The 22,787-nt window shown below is 35.7% G+C and overlaps 1 protein-coding gene and 1 long non-coding RNA gene across 3 annotated transcripts in view; one reads left to right on the forward strand and one right to left on the reverse strand.

Annotated features, from left to right (window-relative positions):
- CSTF3 (cleavage stimulation factor subunit 3) overlaps window positions 1–22,787 on the forward strand; it is a 57,180-nt gene that overhangs the window by 2,257 nt on the left and 32,136 nt on the right. The window contains exons 2-3 of the mRNA XM_067296177.1: window positions 8,312–8,413; window positions 8,543–8,638. Of these exons, the coding sequence (XP_067152278.1) occupies window positions 8,312–8,413; window positions 8,543–8,638 (198 nt within the window). The remainder of the gene's footprint in view (window positions 1–8,311; window positions 8,414–8,542; window positions 8,639–22,787) is intronic.
- LOC106497079 (uncharacterized) overlaps window positions 1–22,787 on the reverse strand; it is a 42,561-nt gene that overhangs the window by 1,489 nt on the left and 18,285 nt on the right. The window lies entirely within an intron of this gene.

Genomic DNA, 22,787 nt, shown 5'->3' on the forward strand with positions numbered 1-22,787 from the left:
TGTATTCTGTTTTCCTGCATATGTCTGATTTTGTTGTGGTCAGTTACCCTCCTTCCATCTGTTTTTCTTTCCTTCCCTATTTTCCTCTACTTTTTTTTTTTTCCTCTCATCCTAGAAGAGTTGTGGTTCTTAGGCCTAAGTTAAATTAGGTCATGGTTTGACAAGTGTCTTTGGCAATAGTAAGATTAAGGTTTCTCCACCCTAGCTTATCACTTACCAGTTGTGTAGTGGGGAAAAGCTTATCTTAAGCCAGTGTTACTGCTTGTCTAGCTATGGTCTTATGGAGCTTGGTAGACTCAAATTCCCCCTATCTTTGTTGAAGGAAGAAAAACAAAGCATTGTGTTTGAGGGCAGTTTTATCTTGCTCTCTTGCCCATGCTGTAGCTACTACTGTGTATTGTAACCTAATGCTGTCTGAAGAGCTCTTCAACTTTATATGCCCAATATTCTTATGTTTTTTAAAGGTTTCTTCCTATAGGAAGCTGAAGATAGAAGTTGGATTGCATTTGACTTTACTGTTTGGGTTTCCTCTGCTGCATGCATGACCAGCTTTTGAGTTTTTGGGTGCCATTTTTGTCAGTCACATACTTAGATCAGTATGAGGGGGTGACTGTACAGTTAATTTTCTACTATGCTGTGTGGTAGTTGTATTATTTGAAAAAAATAAAAGCTCTGATAACAGTCACTAGAAGATGTGCATACAGTGTATGATGCAGACATTAACAGTTATCATTTGTCAAAGATTTTTGGCTCTGACTCAGTGCCAGCCATTCAGGGTTGTTTGCGTCTTGTTTCCGAGGTCTTGGGGTTTGGAGGGGATGTATGAAATCAGCCAGGTGAGTAATGGATTGCCATGCTGTCTCCTGCAAGCACAAAGTTGTGGTAGTGCAGGAGGGGAGAAGAGGAGAGTAGGGAGTTGGGTAAGTAGGAGAAAAGTAAAGGTATTGTAAGTTTAAAGGCACAACTGGGATTTAGGAGGCTTGCAGAGTAGTTTAAATGTGGCTTCACTGCCTTTGTGTTTAGTCTGAGCTTACCTCCAGGCGTTGTTAGGCAATATTAGCATGTCATAGAACAGGAGCCTAAGCTACCTGGTGGAGCTTATCTCTTTGCATCATGATCTCAAACAGATTTGGGGACAGACGGGAATTGTGATGTAGGCACCATGATTGCAGGGAGTCCTTTTAGAGTCAGAATAGTTTCAATTCTAGCCCGGTTTTAGCTGTGTTGGACCCAAACTAAATTCTGCAGAACCAGTTGAATGATGTCTTAAATCTGTTAGGCCCCTGCCAGACTCCTGGCAAGGTCTGCATAATGTTTAACCAAGCAGAATTTCCAGCATAGGTTTTTAGAATACCAAACACTTACCATCATCTATATCATGGAAATCCACATTTGTAGATTGAAAGGCTGCATTTGCCACTGCTTGCTAAAAATTACCTGGTTTTCCATGAAGAGCTCTTCCTAATCTCATCACTTGTCAGGGTTAAAAAGAGTAGGTAATGGCACCTACAAATTTCTTTACTTTTTTTCTAGTTGTGACTGTACACATCTAGCTTATTTAAATCTGTGGTTGTTGCTTTGTATCCTTTACTCTAACAAGAACTAAATTCAACATCCATTTGAAAGGCTGAGAGAGCTGGGCCTTTTTAGCCTGGAGAAGACTGAGAGGGGATCTTATTAATGCGTACAAATATCTTAAGGGAGGGTGTCAAGAGGATGGAGCCAGACTCTTTTCAGTGGTGCCCAGCGACAGGACAAGAGAGGCAATGTGCACAAACTGAAACACAGGCAGTTCCATCTGAACATGAGAAAAAAACTTTTTCACTGTGAGGGTGACAGAGCACTGGAACAGGTTGCCCAGAGAGGTTGTGGAGTCTCCTTCTCTAGAGATATTCAAAACCCTCCTGGACACGATCCTGTACAGTGTGCTGTAGGTGACCCTGCTTGAGCAGGGGGGGTTGGACTAGATGATCTCCTGAGGTCCCTTCCAACCTCAACCATTCTGTGATTGTGATCTTCTTCCTATCATGGCAGAACCACTATTCTTATCCATTTAATAAATAAATGGTTGCCTGACATCAGTTTTATCTGAAGACTTGATGCTACATTTGCTTACCCTGCACTAGGTTACTTCTAATCTTTTAAGGTGTCTAGAACATGCATTTCAAGCTTCCTGTAACTGTTTCTAAGATATACTCAGTCTGTGGCACAAATTACTTTACATGCATAAATCTCCTCCAAGACTGGGGTGTGAAAGGAGATGTCTATACTGTTATACCCTGACTAGAGAAGAGACCTTTAAAGCAGTCTATTCTGTCTTCTGCTGGCATTTTCTGTCCTTGGGTGCCCCTCAGTCATACCTTTGGTCTGTTTGATACAGTACGTCCTATGTTTCTGCATTCTAAGTGTGGTGGCAAATGTAGTTAACTAAAGCTTAACATTTTGAAAGTAGGTGTAGTTGTTGGTGAGTGCAATGCTGAAAGCAAAACTTTATTTTTGCAATATCATGTGGATTAAACGTCTCAGGAAGAGACATTTGAAAGAAACTCCTAAGAGCATATTATTTTAGATGATATATAGAGTATAACTGGGTTTACTGACACTGTTTACATTTACTGTAGGAACTGGTTGTAAACAGAATGAAAACAAGGATTGGTGAATGAAGCCTATTTTACTTGATAATGCAGATGTGTTTTCCAGTTTTTACACAATTGTAACCAAACTGTATTTTAGCCTCATTTACAGGGTCAATAATTTCAGAATATGTTGAGAAGAAATTAGTGGACAATGTGTCCATCTAAATGCTGGTATTTGGAAAATAGTCTCATGAGAAATGAATGGTAATCCCTCTTAATCTAAAACTGATCTGTTCAGAGATCTAAAACAGCCCAAATAGCATTGATTGGAGGAGCGGGGGGGAGGGAGTGACCTGTAAAAACACCCTTTTCTTATTTGATTAGTATGCTGGGTTATATTTGTTAATTGTCACCCAGCCTTAAAGGACAAAGATACTTTGAAGATTGTGTGCACAGCTGAATTTACTTCGTGGTAAAACAGAAGGCAAGGCATTAAAAACCATATTTAAAACTATGTGAACACAGTTTCCATTTAGTTTTCAGCAATGTTTGTTGAATTAAGAAAAGACACTCTTTAGTTTCCCTGGATAAACAAGGCAGTCTGGAATATGGTATGGTTCTAGAATAACTCTTCATCTGGATATTTATTCTGGATTGAGTGGCTTTTCCTGTTAAAAGTGGATTAAGTTAAAGCAAGGGAAATACGTTTATTAGACAGTATCTTGCTTTGTTTCTTCACAGAAATGGTCATTGATACAGGAAAAAGAAAGTGCAAGGGTTGATACAGTGTAACTATAGTGTACTGAAGTAAGGAATGGGTAACTGAAGATAGAAATTAAAAACCTGTTCTCTGTACATAAAGCCATAATTAACCTTGCAAAAAAAGCTTTGATTAGGCAAAACTGTAAACTAACATAACTGAATAACTAACTTAATACTTGTTAAGATGCATGTTAATATATTGAAGTTATTTTCACTGGCTGTGTTATAGCCCAGACTATGCTAAACTGTGCTATAGCTGTCTGAACCTGCAAGTGATAGTTTCCATTTTAGTGGACATAGAACTCCTTTTAGACATTAAACCAATGTGACAGAACTAAACATTAAAATTCCTGACTCTTTTTGTGTACCACAGCCTGTATGTCTCATTTATAGAAATTCTCATTTCATAATTAGTGGTAGTTTTTAAGGCATCTTAAACTGGCCTCTTCACAGGTAGAATAGCTGTTTAAATAAATTTCCTTTCCACTGTAGCAGATACTTCTGTGGAAACAAGAGGATGCTGTAAGCATATACCAAGTGGCATGAGTAGTTGGGAGGGGTGTTAGGCTAGGTGGTTTTAACACCCTTTGGAAATGTTAGGGTTTATTCTCAGAGGCCTGGGGAACCTGTTAACTGCTTCTCTTAGCTGTATGGTATGAAACATTTTTTCTTCCTTGAAGGTGATTTATAAAAGAATTTGTACCAAAGATGAGCTTTGAACAAAATCTCCTGTCCTGTTTCTTATGTTCTTCTTCCCTTTGGCATCTTTTGTGAATTCAGATTTGGATTTTGTATGGCTAATGTATTTTTCAGAAAGGATCTCCTGGAATTCTAATTGGATAATTTTTTTTAATTTTTTTCAGATTTTGAAAACCATGGTCACAGAGATCACTTTGCACTTTTAGTATCTGCCAAACTAAAAATCTCTTGCCTTTTATTTTTCTGTAAATAATAAAAGGGAAGCTGTGGATCAGGCTAGATAATAATACAGATGCTTATGGGCATGAACTTTAAGAAACAATTCTGCGACCTTCAGAGGGATTTGTCTGTGGAATAGGAGCCTGATTACATGGGAGATGTACTGCACACAAAATTGACAAAAGCAGAGAAAAATACTTTTCCAGTTTGTATGTAACAATTCTTTGCAACATTTTTTCAGACATTAAAGAAAAGTTAAAAGTCCAGTAATCACTTTTTGTCTAATTTCATGCAGTTTTATGGTAGTTTAAGCTGGTCTAAATTGGGACTGATGCAATCCTGTGTGTCTTTCCCTCTCATACTTTGCATCAGATCTGATCCTGAGATCAGGAGCTAAACTGTTAGACAGTTAATCACTTTAATAGGTTTGTTACTCTGCTGGTTTAACTGTCTTGAACTGGCATGTTACAGAATGAGATCAACTCAAGCATGTGTCCCTCTACCAAAGGGAGGTCCTGAAAATGTTTGTCTAGGGACAGGATGATGGGAGTGACTTGAGACCATTGTGGAATACCACCTTAAGAATTAAGTATCTTCATCCTGTTGGACATCAGCTGTTGTGTGAGCAGAATAATTAAAAATGTAAAATCAAAAGCCACATACCCCCAAACTGATAACAGCAAGTCTAAACAGAAAGTTCAGTTAACATGAGTTTTCAAAACTGATCAGATGTCTTACTGGCTGTAGTTGAGCTAGGTTAAAAGTCAGAACTTCCTGCCCCCTTTCACTGCATTGTTACAGTAGATGTTAGCCCTCACAAATTTGAACATGTAACTGAATGCATGTTTACTCACAGACTTGGTTCTGGCAAAATAGTCCGGACAGGAAAGTGTATGTCTTGATTTCTCCAATGTGTTAGGAGTGGTTGTTGATGAAGATGCAAGGTAATGAGACCTTGTTTTGGTGCAAATATGGCCAGAACAGCAGTTTGCCTGGAGTGCAATTTGCCTCCATACTGAAATGGATGGCTTTTATGACTGCCCCTCCCCTTCCCCCCCCCCCCCCCCGACCAGGGGGGAAGAGGGGAAGTGCTCATTGGCCTTAAGTTGGGCGTTTTCCTACATGTGACATTTGGTGCAAGCAATACCAAGCAGACCAGCTTAAACTTAACCCTGACCATACCATGATTTTCAGTTCTGTAGAGCTCCTGTAATTTTTTGTTTGTCTTATATAACTGCATGGAGATCTTTATTTGCTGCTGCTAAGTGAGTATTTGCTATTATAAGAAATCACAGGGTTTTTTTTTTATTTTTTCCAAATACAAGAATGGAGGTTTTCTTATGCTTCTTACACAAATTAGGAGTCCTATATCAAGCATACAAAGTTAATGTAGAGTTATTGGGATTATGTATCTTGTCAGCAGGTATTTTTGCACTGGCTTGATTTGTTTCAGCCCTTCTGAGGTTATTGCCCTATATTTGAATAGGTGAAATGGACTTCCTGAAAGCTTCTTAACTACTATTGCAGTGTCAGCTGAGTTATTGTGTGTGCCATGTGGAAAGGTTTGAGATAATACAACTGCATTACTACTGAAATAGTTGAGGGGCACTAGAATGATTCATTCTACTTTTTCCTACGTGAAGCTGACTACTTACAGTGCAGAACCCTAATACCTATAAATGCTTCAATTGTTTCTATAGGGTGGGTTTTTTTTATTGTGGCATACCTTAATAGTACTCCTGAAATAAGCATTTCTGTTTAATTGAATGCAGAATAATGCATGCTTGAAGATTTGAGACAAGTAGATTTCACTAGAGTGTAACAAGAAACAAAGCTTACCAGTAATGTGGGCAAATCCAACTTTGCTTTATTGAATAAACAGCATTTCAGCTTTCAATCACCTCTAAAGATAACTTACATAAATTGTTTTTAAACTTGAGAAATTTCAGCTTCAGTGCTGTCTTCTGTAAGCTGAAATATATCTATGCATGTAATTTTGGAAGAAATAATACCACTAGGTCACTTCATACTGTTTTGCATCTTAAGGGTATATCACTTGAACTGCAATATGCAGCATTATGAAGTCAGAATTTGGATGGACTAGGGATGCAACAGTGCTCAAACAAATTTATAAATTTACTATTTTTGAACTGACAATGCGGAGCTAACAATTCTTAAATTTATCAAACTAATTTTTAATTTGCTATGGGGCTTTTTTGATACTTCTCTTCCCAGTTGTACTGCTTTGCCCTGAGCAATTAATGTTAAGAATGACTTGCTAAAAATTGAACGGAGAAGAAAAGATGCTCTATATAAATCCACTCCTATAAAGCACCTTTTAGTGATCTTTCTTCCTTTTTGCTTTCGTGCATGCCTACTGTTAGGTATCAGCATAACATCTCTGCAACACTTTTGTACATTTCTCCATTTTATATATAAAATTACTAATTTAAAATAATGTTTTAAGGGAAATGCCTGAAATTATATCCTGCTAGTAGGACTGACACAAAAATTGGTAGTGTTTAAAGATGCTCAAAAATACTGTAGCTTTTTGAAATGGTCAAGTTGAATTATAACGAATAATGTAAGCAACTGTTATATAGTATTGCATCTGCAAAGGTTAATATGAATGAAAAAGGAGGGGGAGGGAATCCCCACTCCTGAAAATAAAAAGTTGACGTTCCTAAGTAACTTAGCCTCATGTCTCTGATGTTATACGTGTCAAGTTGCCTCCTCTTTCTAAATGTATGATGGAACCTGTGATAGGGAGTATGGATTCTGTCCCATTTGTTGCCTATTTAATCTTCAGAGCTGTATAAGTATATATCTAGATTCAATGCTAAAAATTTAAGTAATTCCTTGAAATAATCGTTTAGCAATTGACCTTTTTTCTAGATTTTTCTGTACAGTAATCAGTGTTAAAGGGGTAATACAGAGCAGTGTATTGTAACAGTAAATATGCAGCTAACTTTTAAAAATTTACAAGAAACATCTAGTAGTAATAATTTAATATTAACAGCTTTTTACTGTTACATCTTGTGAGGGCAGCAATTTACTTGATCATGCAATTTGGGGTTGCTAACATCTGCCTGAAAATGAGTCAATTTCAGAAAGTTGGTAAATAACCTGTTTGGAGTAAAGGTCGGAACAGTCTTTCATGTTTGAAAAAAAACTTCATATCATTTAGGGTTGTAACAAGCATACGTTTTAAGGCTCATGTAAATGATCATCGTAGATCTTAATTTTTTCAGTTACTTGAGCTAATGCAGTGTTAACACTAGAAAACTTTTTCTGGAGATTATAAAGTGAGATATTTCCACAAGTCTTTAAAAGTACACTTAAAGACATACTATAATAGTAGCTATTTTAACAATTTAATGTTCAATTTGGCAAAGCTTTTGATATCAAAAGTAGCTTGCAACCTCCAATCCGAATGGCTGAGTGTGGAGAAAACATTTTAAGATATTTAGTGCCAAAGCTGTGTGAAAGCAACTGTAAGGCTATGCTGATTGACAAATTGGCAAGTTAACAAAAAATAAATTGTGCTTGGATAATGTGTCTGTGTTGCTACTAGAATTGGCATTTCCTAGTTTTCTTGTTAAATCTATACCTTGTGACATGAAATATTTACTTTCCTGCATATGCAGAATAACTCGTATAGTAAATTAGATGTGTTTGAGATCTGTAATAAAAAAAAAATCAGTTTGAATTTACTTTTTTGCTTATTAAGAGTTTCAGGTCAGTAAAACTGTTTAAAATTTGTAGTGCAATAAATCTGGCAAACTCAGATTTGTTCTAGAGTGTTTTTAAAACACTTGCTCAGTTTAGTCTAGGTTTTCACTGGATCGCCAAATATGTCAAGCTTGTTAGGGTGCGTTATGTTATGAGCACAACTTGCTTTACAGATAAAATTACAGTTTAATAGCTCCAGCATAAAAACTGAGATCTGAAATGTTACACTGTCAGAACATTGTACTTAGCTTGACTGTATAGCTCGGACTGAACTTCTCAAATTCTACTTGTGATCTCTTATGTCTTGTCTTTGATTTTTCTAGGCTGCCGAATATGTCCCAGAAAAAGTGAAGAAAGCTGAAAAGAAACTAGAAGAGAATCCATATGACCTTGACGCTTGGAGCATTCTCATTCGAGAGGCACAGGTTTAGTGACATAGGATTACATTTCCTTATCTATGGTCCACTCACACTATTTGGTTCTGGAGTAAAATCAGCATATTCATTTACATAAATCATAATATTGTAAATGCTATTTTGATTTTCAATTTTTAGAATCAACCTATAGACAAAGCTCGGAAGACCTATGAACGCCTTGTTGCCCAGTTCCCCAGTTCTGGCAGATTCTGGAAACTGTACATTGAAGCAGAGGTTAATATTTTAACATTTTTTCTTATATAACATTTAATAGGAATTTAAGTTTATGCTCTCATAAACATAAGTAACATAGGTACATAAAACCTAGGGAAAGGGGGATTTTAAATATACCTTGCCTTTATTTTGTAAAATAGGTACAAAGGAATAATTAAAATGAATTCTAAAGTATTGGGTCTTTTATGAGTTGATGATTGTTGCATTATGGAATTGCAACAACATTAAAACAGTTTCAATGGTATTGGAGTGCTTTAGCCTTTTATTTACTTGTCGTGTCAATTTATTGCCTCCTGTGTCATTTATTTAGAGCTCATTTTTTTATTCTTACGTACAAACTTACTTGAATTACTTCCTATGAATGTTTGGATCTTTTAATATTTTTGCTTCCTCAGGGATTTGAGTGTTTCTGAACAGTGTTTTCAGGGAGGGTGTGGGGTGGAAGCTGATTTCTGAAATTAAAATGCTGGGAAAATGCATGGCTTTAGCACAACTCATTAATTTTTAAAAATCTCCCCCAAACTGTGATGATTTACATAACTATATAAAACTACAGCAATTTTTGTTCCCTTTAAGTGCATTGACCCATCTGAACAGTCTTTAATGACATGCCATGAAATGCACTGTATAAGCTGAGTATTCCTTTAGTTTTCCCTTGTATATTGTATACCAATACACATGCTTTATGGGCATCTTTTTAGGCGCACACTTTTCTTAAGAGAGAAATCTTTTGCATGCTAAACTACAATGGTGGAGACCTTTGTTCCTGAGATGAGAAATGAGCTAGCTAAATTTCTTTTCCATTTTATGTAAAAATTGCTTAGCAGCAATCTCAGTGGCCAAACTACATTGTATAATTATCATATTCTGTATATAAAATTATTTACTCGAATACTTTCTGACAGTAAATTTTTAAAGGTTATGAAATAAAATTGCAATCATGGGAATCTGTTTAACAAACGTGTGTATTGCAGTTTATAGTAAGGTATAATAGTGCAACCTAAATTCAATATTAAGTAATGAAATATCCTAGAATTTTCACTGTTTTGTTTCCAGTAGTTTGTAGTGATTGGTTAGTGGAATGTCAGTGATAGAAGATATCTGGGAGATTGCGAATGGACTAACGCCTCCAGCTGTGAATTTTACCTTTTGGGATCCTGCAGCCAAATCCCTCAACCTCTTGTATTCCTGCAAAGTTTTCTGTAGAATCTAGTCTTGAATTTGAGGGTTACATCACAGTTATCTGATTTCTGTGGGATTTGGTGCTTATTTAGAACTCTTATCTTTCCCTAAACATGCCTCAAATCTGAGGTGAATAAGACCACCTCAGAAAGCCTATACTGCATTATAGATCTTTCAGCAGGAATTACTCTTATCAGTATAAGAAACCTGAGGTTACTTGTCTTGAACCCTGTTCAGAGATGATGTGACAGACATTACCTCTCTTAACCAGTGCCTTTTATCTAACTTACCTAATAGTATTTACAAACACAAACAATGGTAAAGCCTAAAGCAGTCTCTAGGATATAATTATTATGTACTACTTCAAGGAAGGAAGATCAGCTTTATCCAGCAGGTATGGTAACCAAATAACACAAGGTAAACTTGAGAAGGAATTGAATCAGCATTGAGATCACTAGCTCTGTGTGTGTATATATCTCTAATTACACTTGAAATATAAATGGACTATACGATTCTTTTATTCAAAATGGGGAAAAGATGAACTGTAGATTTCTGGCAGAGGTTACACTTGAAAAGTTGCGTTTGAAAGAAATGAGAGGTTATTTTTGAAAAACTTAACATCTCTTACCTTAGCAGGCAAATTTTTAAAACCACAGTTATGACTAAATTTTGGTTTTCAGCTTTTCTTCCCTGTTCCTAGTAACTTCTCTAAACGCACATAGTTACTGTTATAACTAAAAGCAACATACTTATCTCTGCCTTTTTCAGTGTATGTAACTATTTGTCTATGTAAGCTGAAATAACTTTTTTCCAAATTCCTCAATGAAAAATATATTCACATAATTGGGCACTGTTGCCAGTGTTGTTTTAAGTTGTGTATGGTGTGCAAACCTGCCTGAGAGTAAATTCAGGATGAAATGCTTTCTCAAATACTCCTTTAACAGTGTGGTTGAATAAAAATTAAGATTTAATTTTTAAAGGCTACCTTAGATATAAGATAGAGGAATTGTTTTGAGGCCTCTTTTATTACAGCTTTAAGATGTACAAGGGAAATATGGAAGATATTTTCCAGAACCTTTTTTTCCTTGGAAATCTTAGTATTCTCCTCCTGCTAGGAAGTTTCTCTTGGATAGTTCAGAAGTACAGCTCTTTCCAGCTTTGAGTTGGGAAAGTAAACCTGTGGTAAATCTTTGTTTAGCATTGCTTTTGATTCACTTTCACTGCTTTGGTATTTTAAATCTGGAAATTGCTAAATCTTCAGTGATCTTTAAGCTACATTTTTTTCTGAAGTCAAAAAAGCATAACACTTTCCTCTTTAATATGATACTTGTTTCCTCTTCACATCACAAAGACAAAAAGGAAAGTGAGGGATGTTTTCTGGCAGATTGTCTTTCACTAGAGAGTTTTGTCCTCTGAACTACATATATCTGAGGTGAATGTCATTCCATAGTGGTGTTCTGCTGTTGGAAGAGGAGCTAGGGTGAAAATTACGGTTATGACCTTAAAAAAATGTAAATTAACCCTGTAATAACTGTCCTTTATAAAATTATTAGAAACCTTTAAATTTCTCTTTGCCTAACTTTAGGAGTGTATTCTTTATAGTCATTTTCAATCTTCAAGCAGAAATCATTTATTATAATCTACATAGACAAAACTTTTTCCCTCCATATGCTCCTTCATTTTGTAATATAAAACTTCAAGTGCAGACCTTACTGCTGTGACTACCTCTTGTTTTAGGATGACAGTGTTTCTTCAGCTCACTGTCTCTGTTTTCCTTTTCTCATATGACTTTGTTCCCTAGTGGAATATAGTTTAAAACAGTGTTCAGCACTTAGTTTATCATCTAACTTATTGCCATTGATACACAGACTACTGAAGTAACAGAATAATTTGCGTTTCCATTTTGTGTGCCAAGCACTGATTTATATGTTCTGGTCTTTCTATTGCAACTGGTTTGCCAGTCAGTAGAACATAGAGATTAACTGGGCAAAGCATGCTTTGATGCTCTGCTAATGGCAACTCTACTATAAGTTTGAACTTGTCAAAAAAAATTTTGATTCTCGCTCTGGTTCTTATTCCTATTGACATTCAAAGGAAGCAGTTGCAAGACATGGGAATAATAGAAGTGGATGAAATGGCCCCCAGCTCGCAATGTTTTTTGGTCATGACATTTGAATGCTTAAGGCTTGTGAGAATGTGAATTTGACAGACTGTAGTCTAATTTTGATACGTATTTTAGCAAGTAAAAATAGTTAACTTGCTTGTGCGTTCTGCATTTACTAAAATTTAAGACCTGATGCAGTAATGTCACTCCTGTTGCTTGGACTTTGTTTTCTCCAGGTGCTTAAAGCACGCTTTTCTCTTGATACCTTTTCTGTAAAAATCTACTTCCAGTAAACTTGAATTAGTCCACTATCAGTGCCTCTTTAACAGTTTTACAAAGCAGCATGTAAGTCTCAAGGTTCCACATATGCCATAATGTAAAATTCATAGATCACGTGATCTGGATTCTAGTCTGCTCTGCTGATTTGCTGTGCCTTCTTGGGTAAGTTATTTAACCTGTTTTCCCATTATTAAAATACAGATACCTACCTACCTCACAGGGTTGTTGTGAGGCTTAATTTAGTGCTTTCAGTGCTTTTGGCATCTGGCTAAAAGGTGCTGCAGAAATGTAAAAATAAATTCTGATGTAATGCACCCTATGATCCCACAGGCCCAGCTGTCTATTACCATTTCCTCCATCTCTTTGACTGTTTGACTCATCTTTTAGATGCAGAATGAGTTGATAATGCTTTTGATACACTTGAAAGAACTTTCACTTTATCAATTTCGTAAATATTTCAGTAGTTCTGCAACAAGCATTTGAAGTTGTCACCTTTTTTCCTTTAGTTTTCCTTGAGAAATCACCCAGTTGAAAATCCTTTTAAGCACATTTATTAATGACGTCCATATATTTGTAGCATTTTTATCAAGATTATTGCTGTTCCTTAGAATTTTTAGTTCCTGTCACTTTAAATGGAAACATTAATCTGTAGTTGTCCCAAATGTGTCAGGCCAGTTCACATCACACCTCTTTCATTGTTGGGCTTATTTTAGTATCTCCTTGTCACTTTGAACTGTTGTTGCTGGTAGGGTTTGAGAAGTTGCCATAATTCAAGGTGTTTAATAAGCACAAGACAGTTGTGACAAATACCCTGAATCCAGAAACAATAAACATAAAATTAGTAATATGCATGTAAAGTGTTTGGCTGTTCATATGTATTTTTCGTTTTGCGAATTTTTTTAAGTAAGACTCTTGTGTAACTGCTTGTTCTAAAGAAATTAAACTAGATATAATTGTTTAGATAACTTCTATTCAATATGAACATTTTGAATTTTAGATGTCTTGATAACAAAACAGATGCTGTATGAGGATTCAGAGGGTGGGAAGGCTTTATACGAGGCTTAGGGTTGATTGTTTTGCATTTCATCATATGCAATACATCAGTATTTTTAATTTCGTGTAACTCACACTGGTGATACTAGTCAGAATGTATCATTCAACGTACTTGTATATGAAAAATGTAAATAAAACCATTTAGAAAAATGATTGTTTTTGTTTAAAATGTTTGTGTTTCTTCAGAGCATTTTCTTCCCCCGTTTTACTTTGATCTGGTTCTGAGTTTGGAAAAAAATTGTGATTACTTATACATACCTACAAAATTCTTCTGCTTGGGGAAAAATGGGAACTGACTTCTGTCAGGATGAAGTTGGAGTGATCAGAAGTCGAAGTAAAATAGACTTCCTGGCTGAGATTCTGTTTAGTAGTATCTTCTCAATTAAAAATAACTTGTGTATATCACTAGCCAATCCTTGCACATTTCTTAATGGAAGATGTACCTATTAAAAAAATCCCTGCTATTCTACCACTTTACTCATAGTAAACTTGTATCTTTGAGAAACTGTCGTACAGGTGCTCTGTACAAATGTCTGTATTGCACACCCTTGACAACCTCAATCTGAGACTTTAGATCTTTTTGCGACTGTACTATTTATGATCTTTTCTGATCCATGTGTGGACTTGTTCCATTCCTGTTAATAAATGTTGTTCTGTCTGTGTGATTATTGTAGACTTGCACTAGAAATTAAATGGAAATTCTTTCCTGTCTTTTCTACTCAATATGTAAATACAGGCATAGTTGCCACGGTCCTACATGCTGTTTAATATCAGAGGTAGTAATCCGCACAATTGACACTTGCTTTGTAGTTTCAGAAGATGTGCAATACCCAATACTAATGGATTTTTCTAGAATCCTAATTTCTGTATTTGTTCATGAAAACTAACAGATCATGGGAAAGTGTTAGGAAATTTTATTTTTGAGGTGGAAGTGATGCCTAATGAAGAGATTACTATGAACCCTCTTCTATAGTGTGTTGTTGTTTTCACGTGAATAAACATGGACTATTTCCTGTTCTGTCTTATTCTTTCCATGTGGGGTGACAAACATTCCTATTATGAATGTTAGTTATTCAAAACACTTGTTCACAGCATATTTGAAGTCTTGCTTTCAAATATAATGAAGACAGTGAAAACTTCTCATTGTGTGCTTTTTTTGGTTGAATTAATGCATTTATCCTTCTACTGAAGTTTTGAGGGTGGGGAGTATGCATGTGTTGGGTCAGGCATAAACTTGAGCCTCTTCCTCTTGTCTGAACCTGAAAGATCCTATAGTAAACACAGAGCTTTCCTGTCTGCCCTGTATTAGCTATGGGTTGGTAATCTTAATCTGGATTGATGAGGGAATGATCATTTGAAGTGGATGTATCATTTCTCTTTCCTTTCTACATCTCTTCCAGCTTCTAGTTGTCAGCTGGTTGAGTTAGCTGTTACCCTTTCTTCAGACTCATTGAGAAGCCTGATGGCTGTGAGAACACTGTTCTGCTAAACTTTATCTATTAGTGCTACTGTTATAAAGTACCGCTTCACTGTATTGGCTGCAGAATCTCTTTTTAGAGACGCTGCTGTGATAAAATACAGTGACTTCTCTTAGCTTGAAACTTCTGTGAAGCCATGACATCTGTTCTGGCACTGCTGTGTGCTATAAGAACGTATGAATGTTCTTCATATAGAAGTGTTGATCAGTTTTTACCCCTTTGAGGGTATGCTTTTTCTCACTGATATTTTAAATGACAGGTGTTCCATTTCCAGCAACAATTTTGGACTTTTGCAGTGAAATGTTATGTAGCTAATGCTGTCAACTTTGAGATTTTTCTTTTCCTCATACAAAACAATTCCAAAGTGAGAAAAAATAACAAGCATAGTGTGCATTGGTACATAACTGTGTGCTATTGCACAGAAAGCATTCCAATATTAATTTCTTTGTGGCACATTATGTACCTGTGGTTATTCATACATTAAAAGGTCTTACTGTGATTGGAACCTGGTCTATCTTGGGGTTTAATTGTAGTATGGTAGTGACAAATGTTCCTAGCACAGAAACATGGGAACATTTCCAGAGTTCATCGGAACTATGACATCAGAAATGTTTCAGTTTAAGAATAGGTATTTTAAGTAAAAAGATGCTCAACTTAAAGTGTAAACATTGCATCAGACTCTAGGTCTGTTTTCTTAGAGTTGGATTCTGCTAAGCGGTGTGGCAGGGACAAGTACTATTCTTGCATTTCACAAGTTTCAGTGAGCACACATTATTGATCTATTAATGAGAAATTGTTTCTAGTAAATCCTGTAACTGAAGAGCTTACAGACAGACTGCTAAAGACTTTCAGAGCTTAAACATCTATAACTTCCTCTAAAATGTGGAAGTCCAGAATTGTTGATATGCTGAGGAAGCTTGGTAATTTTATTCCTACTTTCATGCTCATTCAGTGTTTCAGCAAAGCGTGGATGGGGTTCATGTATCTAAATTGCATAAACTCTAAATTGCATGTATCCAAATTCCATAAATTATCAGTATGAATAATTCAAAACTGTTCCTCTGAGTCAACTAATCTGAAAAGTTAAATAGCATAATGGGTTGAAAATCTACCTCATTTGATTTCTATAATATGATTATATAAGTATTTATTTGGAACGACTTCCCTATCAGGGCAACTTACTCTCTTCAGTTTCCCTGTGATTTACATCAGCCCATGACATGGAGAATGAGAAATACAAATGTGTGAAACAAGCTGAAAAGAATGGTTTAGAAACTTTATGAAGAAAAATTGATGGGGAGAAGGAAATAATTTTGGACACTGAAGTATTAACATGTTCCCATAGCAGAACCTGTACTATAACCAGGCTGGTACTTTTATATTCATTTATGTAGGAATGAATATCAAATATATTTCTAAAGATACTTTTGAAGTCATGGGTTCGGATTAAAAAACTAATTTGCAGAATGATTCCTAGTTATATAGTTTACTACTTCCTTTGTTCAGACTGGAGCAAAACCTTCAACTTCCTTCAGATGTCATCTCTTTTGGAAGTACAGGTTTTCAAACACTGTTCTTACTGTTTAAGCAAAGTAAAGATAAGAAAAGACTCAGAAATTGGAATGAGTTAGGTACATAGAGATGAGGCAGTAGGTATTCAGTTATGTGTGTGCTGACCTGCAGATATAACATATATGCTGAAGTTACTGTATGAACTAACCTCATTGTACTCAGTGGAACCACATTTATACATAAAACTAAGTGTGTTTAAATATTCGTAGTGTAGTCTAACAGGAAAAAGTGCAACTCGGATGCAACTGGGTTTTTGTTTCCTTTTTGTTAGGAGGAAAAAGGAAGATAATTTTATTTATGGCTTGTCAAAGAAATAAAATCCATTAGGGTCTTTCCTTTTTTCCCCTTTATATATCTTCTGTTCCTTCTCTTGTGTGAAGGAAATATAAAGTGTAACACTGCTGGTTATAGTTGGTGGCATTTTATAGTGTATGTAAGGGTGCTTGTACCATTTCCAGTTGAGTTATCCTTTTATTTAGTAGCTGGCTTTAGCATAGAAGAGAAGTTACACTAGTGTACTGTCCCCATCCCCCCCCCCCCCAAAGAAAATAAGAATAGGTGTGTCTGACTTATTTTTCACAATAACTTGAAATTGGAATTTGAACCACAAAGTGACTTGTCCTGGCTATATTAATACTGATAGCATTTATTTTAAATCGGCTTTCAGGCTATGAAGGGGTGGAAAAGAACGTTGTTGATGGTTTCTGTCAAATTCTGCATCCTTACCCCTTCCATTAAGAGCTTGGTTCCATATGTATGTGTGTGTGTATGTGTTTGTATCAACTAAGTGATGGGTTGGAAGGAACTTGAAAAAATAGCATACTTTATATTTCCAAAGTTACAAAAAAATCTTAAAACAACAATCAAACACACTGTTTGCTTTCCAAGTTTTGGGCTTTTTAGCTTTCATATGGTTAAATTTAGATATGCTACAGATTCCATGGCTATGGATTCCATGGGAATCTCTCAAACTATATATGTATGTTCATGTTTATGGATATTTATAAACTTGTTTATGGAATAAGGTCACACAGCATAATTCATCTTTTAAAATCATACAAAATAGAAATCTGAGTTTACCACTGCATCAGTCCAGATTGCCTACAGATAGATTATGTACTTTAGATTACTTAAAGTTTATAGTTATTCATATAGCTTACAAAAATAACTAGTGTATAATCTTAAAGTGGAATATATTTAGAGTTACAATAAGTGTCAAATAACTTTTTGTATTTTTTACAGCTTCAGATAGTATGAATGCAAAAACCTGACTTGATGCAGTGCATAAAGGACTGGGGAAAAACTGAGCTAGATTTCCTTAGCTTTACTTAGTTATTTTGAACTCTGTAACCCAGTATTGACCTTCCTTTTCCCCCTCCCCATCCTCAAAAATTTGTGTTTGTATGTGTTCATGGGCAGAATTGGAAATGTATTTGCTGTAGGAATTGTGACTTGATCAGCCATTGCTGTGGACAGTATTTTGCAATATACCCTTCTTCTGACAAGGAGGTCAGTTGATGGGGGAGAAAGGAAATAATTTTAGACGCTTAAGTATTAACATGCTCCTACAGCAGATCAAACACATGCTCTAAACAGGCTGATACTTTTGTATTCATTTATATGAGAATGAATATCAAATATATATTTAAAAATACTTCTGAAGTCGTGTGTTAAACTGCTTGAACTAATCCTTCTCAAGAAGCTGACTCTGGAGTTTGAGTTCAGACCTGTTGTTTGAATTTAAAAAGCATGCTCTTACTTACCATTTTTTGATGGGGGCAAAAGGGAGGAGGAGTCCCTAGAAATTAAGTTGTGACTTTTAATTACAATTTTCAGAACTAGTTAGCAATGAAAGTTTTGATACAACCCTTCAATTGTGTGAAGGTACTCTAATCTCTCTTTTAGTCATAAATTAATGAATTGTAGGTCAGAAGTAGAGGAATTTGGCATGGTGGCTACCTCTGCAGCTAAAATTCCTGCATGTTGTTTCTCTCTGACCGTAAAGGGGGATGTAAATAAGTAATCTGAAGCATCTAGTTTATGTAGTTAAACACGGAACGAAGAACACCTGGCTCTGACAGGCAACTTTTCTTTTGGGCTTGGCCATGTTTCCTAAACTCTCCATATTGTATTTAAAAAAAGGGTAAGGTCTCTGGTTAGGCAGTTCTTGTAGAGAGTAAGAGAGTTAAACATCACAAGAATGAGCCTGGTTTGTCCAGTGAGGAATGCTATGCTTCAACAGTTTTTTCTCATAAAAGCCTTGTAAATACCTACAGCTTTGTATATTCTTCAGCAGAAGAACTTTCAGTCCTTTTCTGCAGTAAGAAAAGGGAATTATTGTTTTAATTAGTCATTTAAGAAAAGCCCAAGGAACAGCTTTGGATAGCTCTGTAGCTATCTTTCACTCCCTAAGTAACTACAAAAGAGCAATTTAGAGCTGGGAGCAGCTAGTTATTTTAAAGCTGAAAATTGGATAGACAAGAACCCAATTCTCCATTTGCTGTGCTGTACGCCTCTGTCAGCAGAAACATGCTTACTAGAGGTAAGGGGAAAACTTCATGATAATTTTATATCAATTTATTTAATACTCTTACGAATAGTGCTACAAATTGAAACTGTGATGACAATAGTTTTTTGAAGAGTAGAATTGGAGAAGTCGGTGAAGTATCTTCAGTAAGCTGCAGAATAGCTGACCTAACTAAAGACTTACGGTTCACCTCTTCCTTGTTAATTTGATAAAGAGAGCTATTACAGTTAAATGAGGTAGGACACTGTCACTCAATTTTTATGTAAAATAGTGTTCTTTTTTGCTGGTATCTCTTATACTTCCAATTATGTGTTGTTTGAACACCTACAGATAGAAGTATTTTTAGTCTATTTCCATCTTTCTGTAAATTCCCTGATTTTATTAAAACCCCTTAATTGTAAAACCAATCCTACAACAAAACTTTTTACATCCTAACTATTGATGAAGAAATCTGGTGCTATTAACATCACTTAATTATGCTTGTGCAGCTGCCTGGCTGCTGGTGAGATTGTAATGGTATTGCATTCATAAAACATATGTACACGTTTAGCAGCCTATGTTATGCAATGTGTTGTAGGAACCATTCTGAATTTGAGTTTGATTAGAACTCCCCCTGAAAATTGATTTAGTTACTATCTATAGTTTACTCTCTTGTGCTGCTTTAAGAGTAGTATCATAGATACGTAGAAGATAAGATGGTAATTACTTCATATCCCATGCAGCAGCTTGAGATGTAAGAAACCCTTTCACTGACATTACTATTCTGAAGAATAGAATTATAGCAATACAACACTGTTTAGGTTTTCACCTAGTTAAAGGTGTTGTGCACTTTTATTAACTTGCAATTAATGTAAGTTGAAGATGAGTGCCAATAAATGATAAGTTTACAGCAATAATTGCTTTTGTAATGCATCTTGCTGATGGAAGTTCTTGCAACTTTCTTTGCCATAGTCACTTTGTTTGCCTCCTCTCCCCAGATAATTGACTCAGTTTTAGTACAAGCAGAATGCTTTGAGAAGTCTACCTGCATAACCTGATAATGTTGACAGGCTTGTATATTAAGAAACATTTCCTTCATATTAAATTAGAGTGGCAAACTTTACACTGAGAGATTTAGTCTAAATGATTTAATTTCACAAGGGGAATTTCGTAATTCTAATACTGACTCATTATGGCTTTGAGAATTGTAAATTCTGTCTACTTGTAAAATAGGGTTAGAAATGCTTACTGCATGGTAATGATGAGTATAATTATTTAGGTAACTGAAAATAAAGTTTGTTTATAATTAATGTAAAGTTTCAAATTGACTGGTCTTAAATAGACTGGGATATGTCTTCAAAAGTAGGTGCCTCTGATAGCCCTACTAGCCGCTTAAATCTTTGTCATCTAAATGCTCTTTAAAATAGTCTAGTGGTCCCCAAGCCATGACTTGTTTGTACTCAGTTATCTGAAAGAATACTGTGGATACAAGCTTAAAAAGTTTAAGCAGAATAGTGTCAAAGGAGTGGCTGCCCTGCTCTTAACTGTATGTTGCTTGCCCATATTGTTGCCCACTAGCTAACATTGCTTAGGGAAATGTTATCAGTACGTTTCTGTTTGAATTTTTCTGTAAATTAAAATCAAGATTAATATGTAAAATTGATATCCCACATTCTTTTTGTGTTAAAAGTAAGTATTAAAAGGGAAGTACTATAGAATTTGAAAAATAGTTGACAGAACGTAATGCAGCAGAAGTATTTTTGATGGATAAGAGCAGATGAAGGTAAGTTGCTATTTTTGTAATACCCAAAGACTTCTGCTGCTCTTGCTATTCTTCTTTGCTTTTGAAAACTATACAGTGATTATTGCATAAAAATCTCAGATTTTTACAAAAAAAAAAGGCACTGAGTTAGGTATTTGCTCTGAGTTACATGTTTATTTGCCATCTTACTGATGTTCCTTAAGTTCAGTCTTACCCCTGGAAAAGTTTGGTGATTTTTCCCATCTGCAGATAGTCTAAAAATAAGTTCAATCTGTGTGGGTATTTTTTCATTTACAAATGAAATTCTAAATCTCTAAATCAGTTTAGTTTGGTTATTCTTGTTGGTCATTTGTCTGTGAATCAAATGAAGACTGTGCACTTATGAATTATCATCCCTAAACCTGAGTGATAGACTTTTAGCAGTCTGTCATTCCTGCAAAATCATCGTACTCAAATGTCCTTGTTACTCTTGGAGTGTGCTTCTGTGCCTCCATCAGGTACAAGTCTTGACTGAATGTTAAGGTGCACTAACTACTTAACTCTGTACTTTTACCTATGTTTTGTTTTTCTCCCAGGCTGGCAGAGTTGCTAGAATTTGTCTAGATTAAGAATTTTTTTCACCTGTGTGAGCAGTTTTCTGCTAAGATGTATATTGGAGGTCAGTTCTCTGCTCAAGTGCTGTCTGGTTGAGTGAATCACAGAGGCTTCATAGTGATGCTTCACCATGGTCAGAGTTGCCAAATCTTCCAACTGGATTTATTAAGAACGCTGTGTCACCACGATGATGTACACCAAAAGTGACTGCAAGGCACCATCTTCTTCCAATGGTAGGCTAAGGTCCGAATGAGGGGAAATTAACCTCCTTTTCTTAAAATCTTGTCTGCCTTGCTATGAACTGTGTCTTCTCAATTTAGGCAATATTTACATTATGTTTTAGTAGTAGTGTTCTGTTTTTTACTTAACCAAATATTTTCTGCCAATGACAGATTATCAGTTAAGCTACAGTGCTAATTATATGCCCCTTTTACAGGTGATAATGGTTTGGTGTTCTTCTGTGCTTTTAGAGTATTTATATCAGACCAAGTGCTACTCATAGCATCCTAGCTTAAAACAGCCAAATGTAACAAAAGAGATAACTGACACAGTGTTAAATAAAGTAATACTATCTGTGAGATCCTCTGTGCGCTTCTATGTAAATGACATGTAAGAACTAAGCTGAGATCCTAGATACTATTTTTAAATGCAGTGCTTGAAATGGGTAGACATTTTGCAACATGCTTTAGTGCAAATGCAGCCTGAAAGTACTCTGTACTTTTTTACTCAGTCTTTGTCTACCTACCAATGCATCTATTCTAGCAGTTAAAATAAAGTCTTCAAGATCTGGATCAAATAATTAGCCTGCTTCTGTCTACTGAAGAAGCTCTTTTTTATGAGAAAGTTTTGAACTCTTTACTCTGGTTTACTGAGTTGTATGAAAAAAGCCACAACATGCTCAGTTTGAGGGTTGGGGGAAAAATAAATAGCAAGTTGATTGGATCTCTGCTGTCTCAAAGAGCAGTTTCCTAGAATATGTCCATGTCTACTGGACACCACCTCTGGGTCGCAGGGTGTGGAAGCAAACTCATTTTTCACTGTGGAAAGCAACAGAAGAAATAAGATGACTATTATCAAACTGTTCATTACTGAAAAGACGCTTTAATTGCTCAGAGTGCTCCCTGGCAAGGGGGATAGAACGACCAGCTGTGTTTCTCTGTTCTGAACAGGCATATGTAAAAGCAGCACTTGCATTTTTGGTTGCTATGCTAGTTTTTCTTTCTTTCTCATGGGTCAAAGCTAACCTTTCTTTATCAAGTCTAGGGATTTGCCTGTGCCACTGTAATTTCATTACTCCCAAATTCAGGTGGTGTTGGCATGTTCATGTATGAAAATTGCTACCTCAATTAAAGCTTTGCTTGATGAAGCTATTTACAATGCATGGAAAAATCACTAAATGGCTCATTCTTACAACATAGCTTTCAGCATGTTTTAATTTGCTGTTTTTCATCCACAAAGCTTCAGCTTCTACCAATCTGAAAATGCTTCTAGTATAAATGAATTAATTTTAAGAACATATTCTCCTCAACTAAAATGAGAATTCTCTAATTCGGAGGCCTCCTTCCCTGAACTGTTAGGAAGAGAAGTTGAATTTTCTCTGTTGGTAAGCTGCGACTGTT

This window comes from Apteryx mantelli, chromosome 4 (assembly GCF_036417845.1).
Source record: "Apteryx mantelli isolate bAptMan1 chromosome 4, bAptMan1.hap1, whole genome shotgun sequence".
Lineage (NCBI taxonomy): Eukaryota > Metazoa > Chordata > Aves > Apterygiformes > Apterygidae > Apteryx > Apteryx mantelli.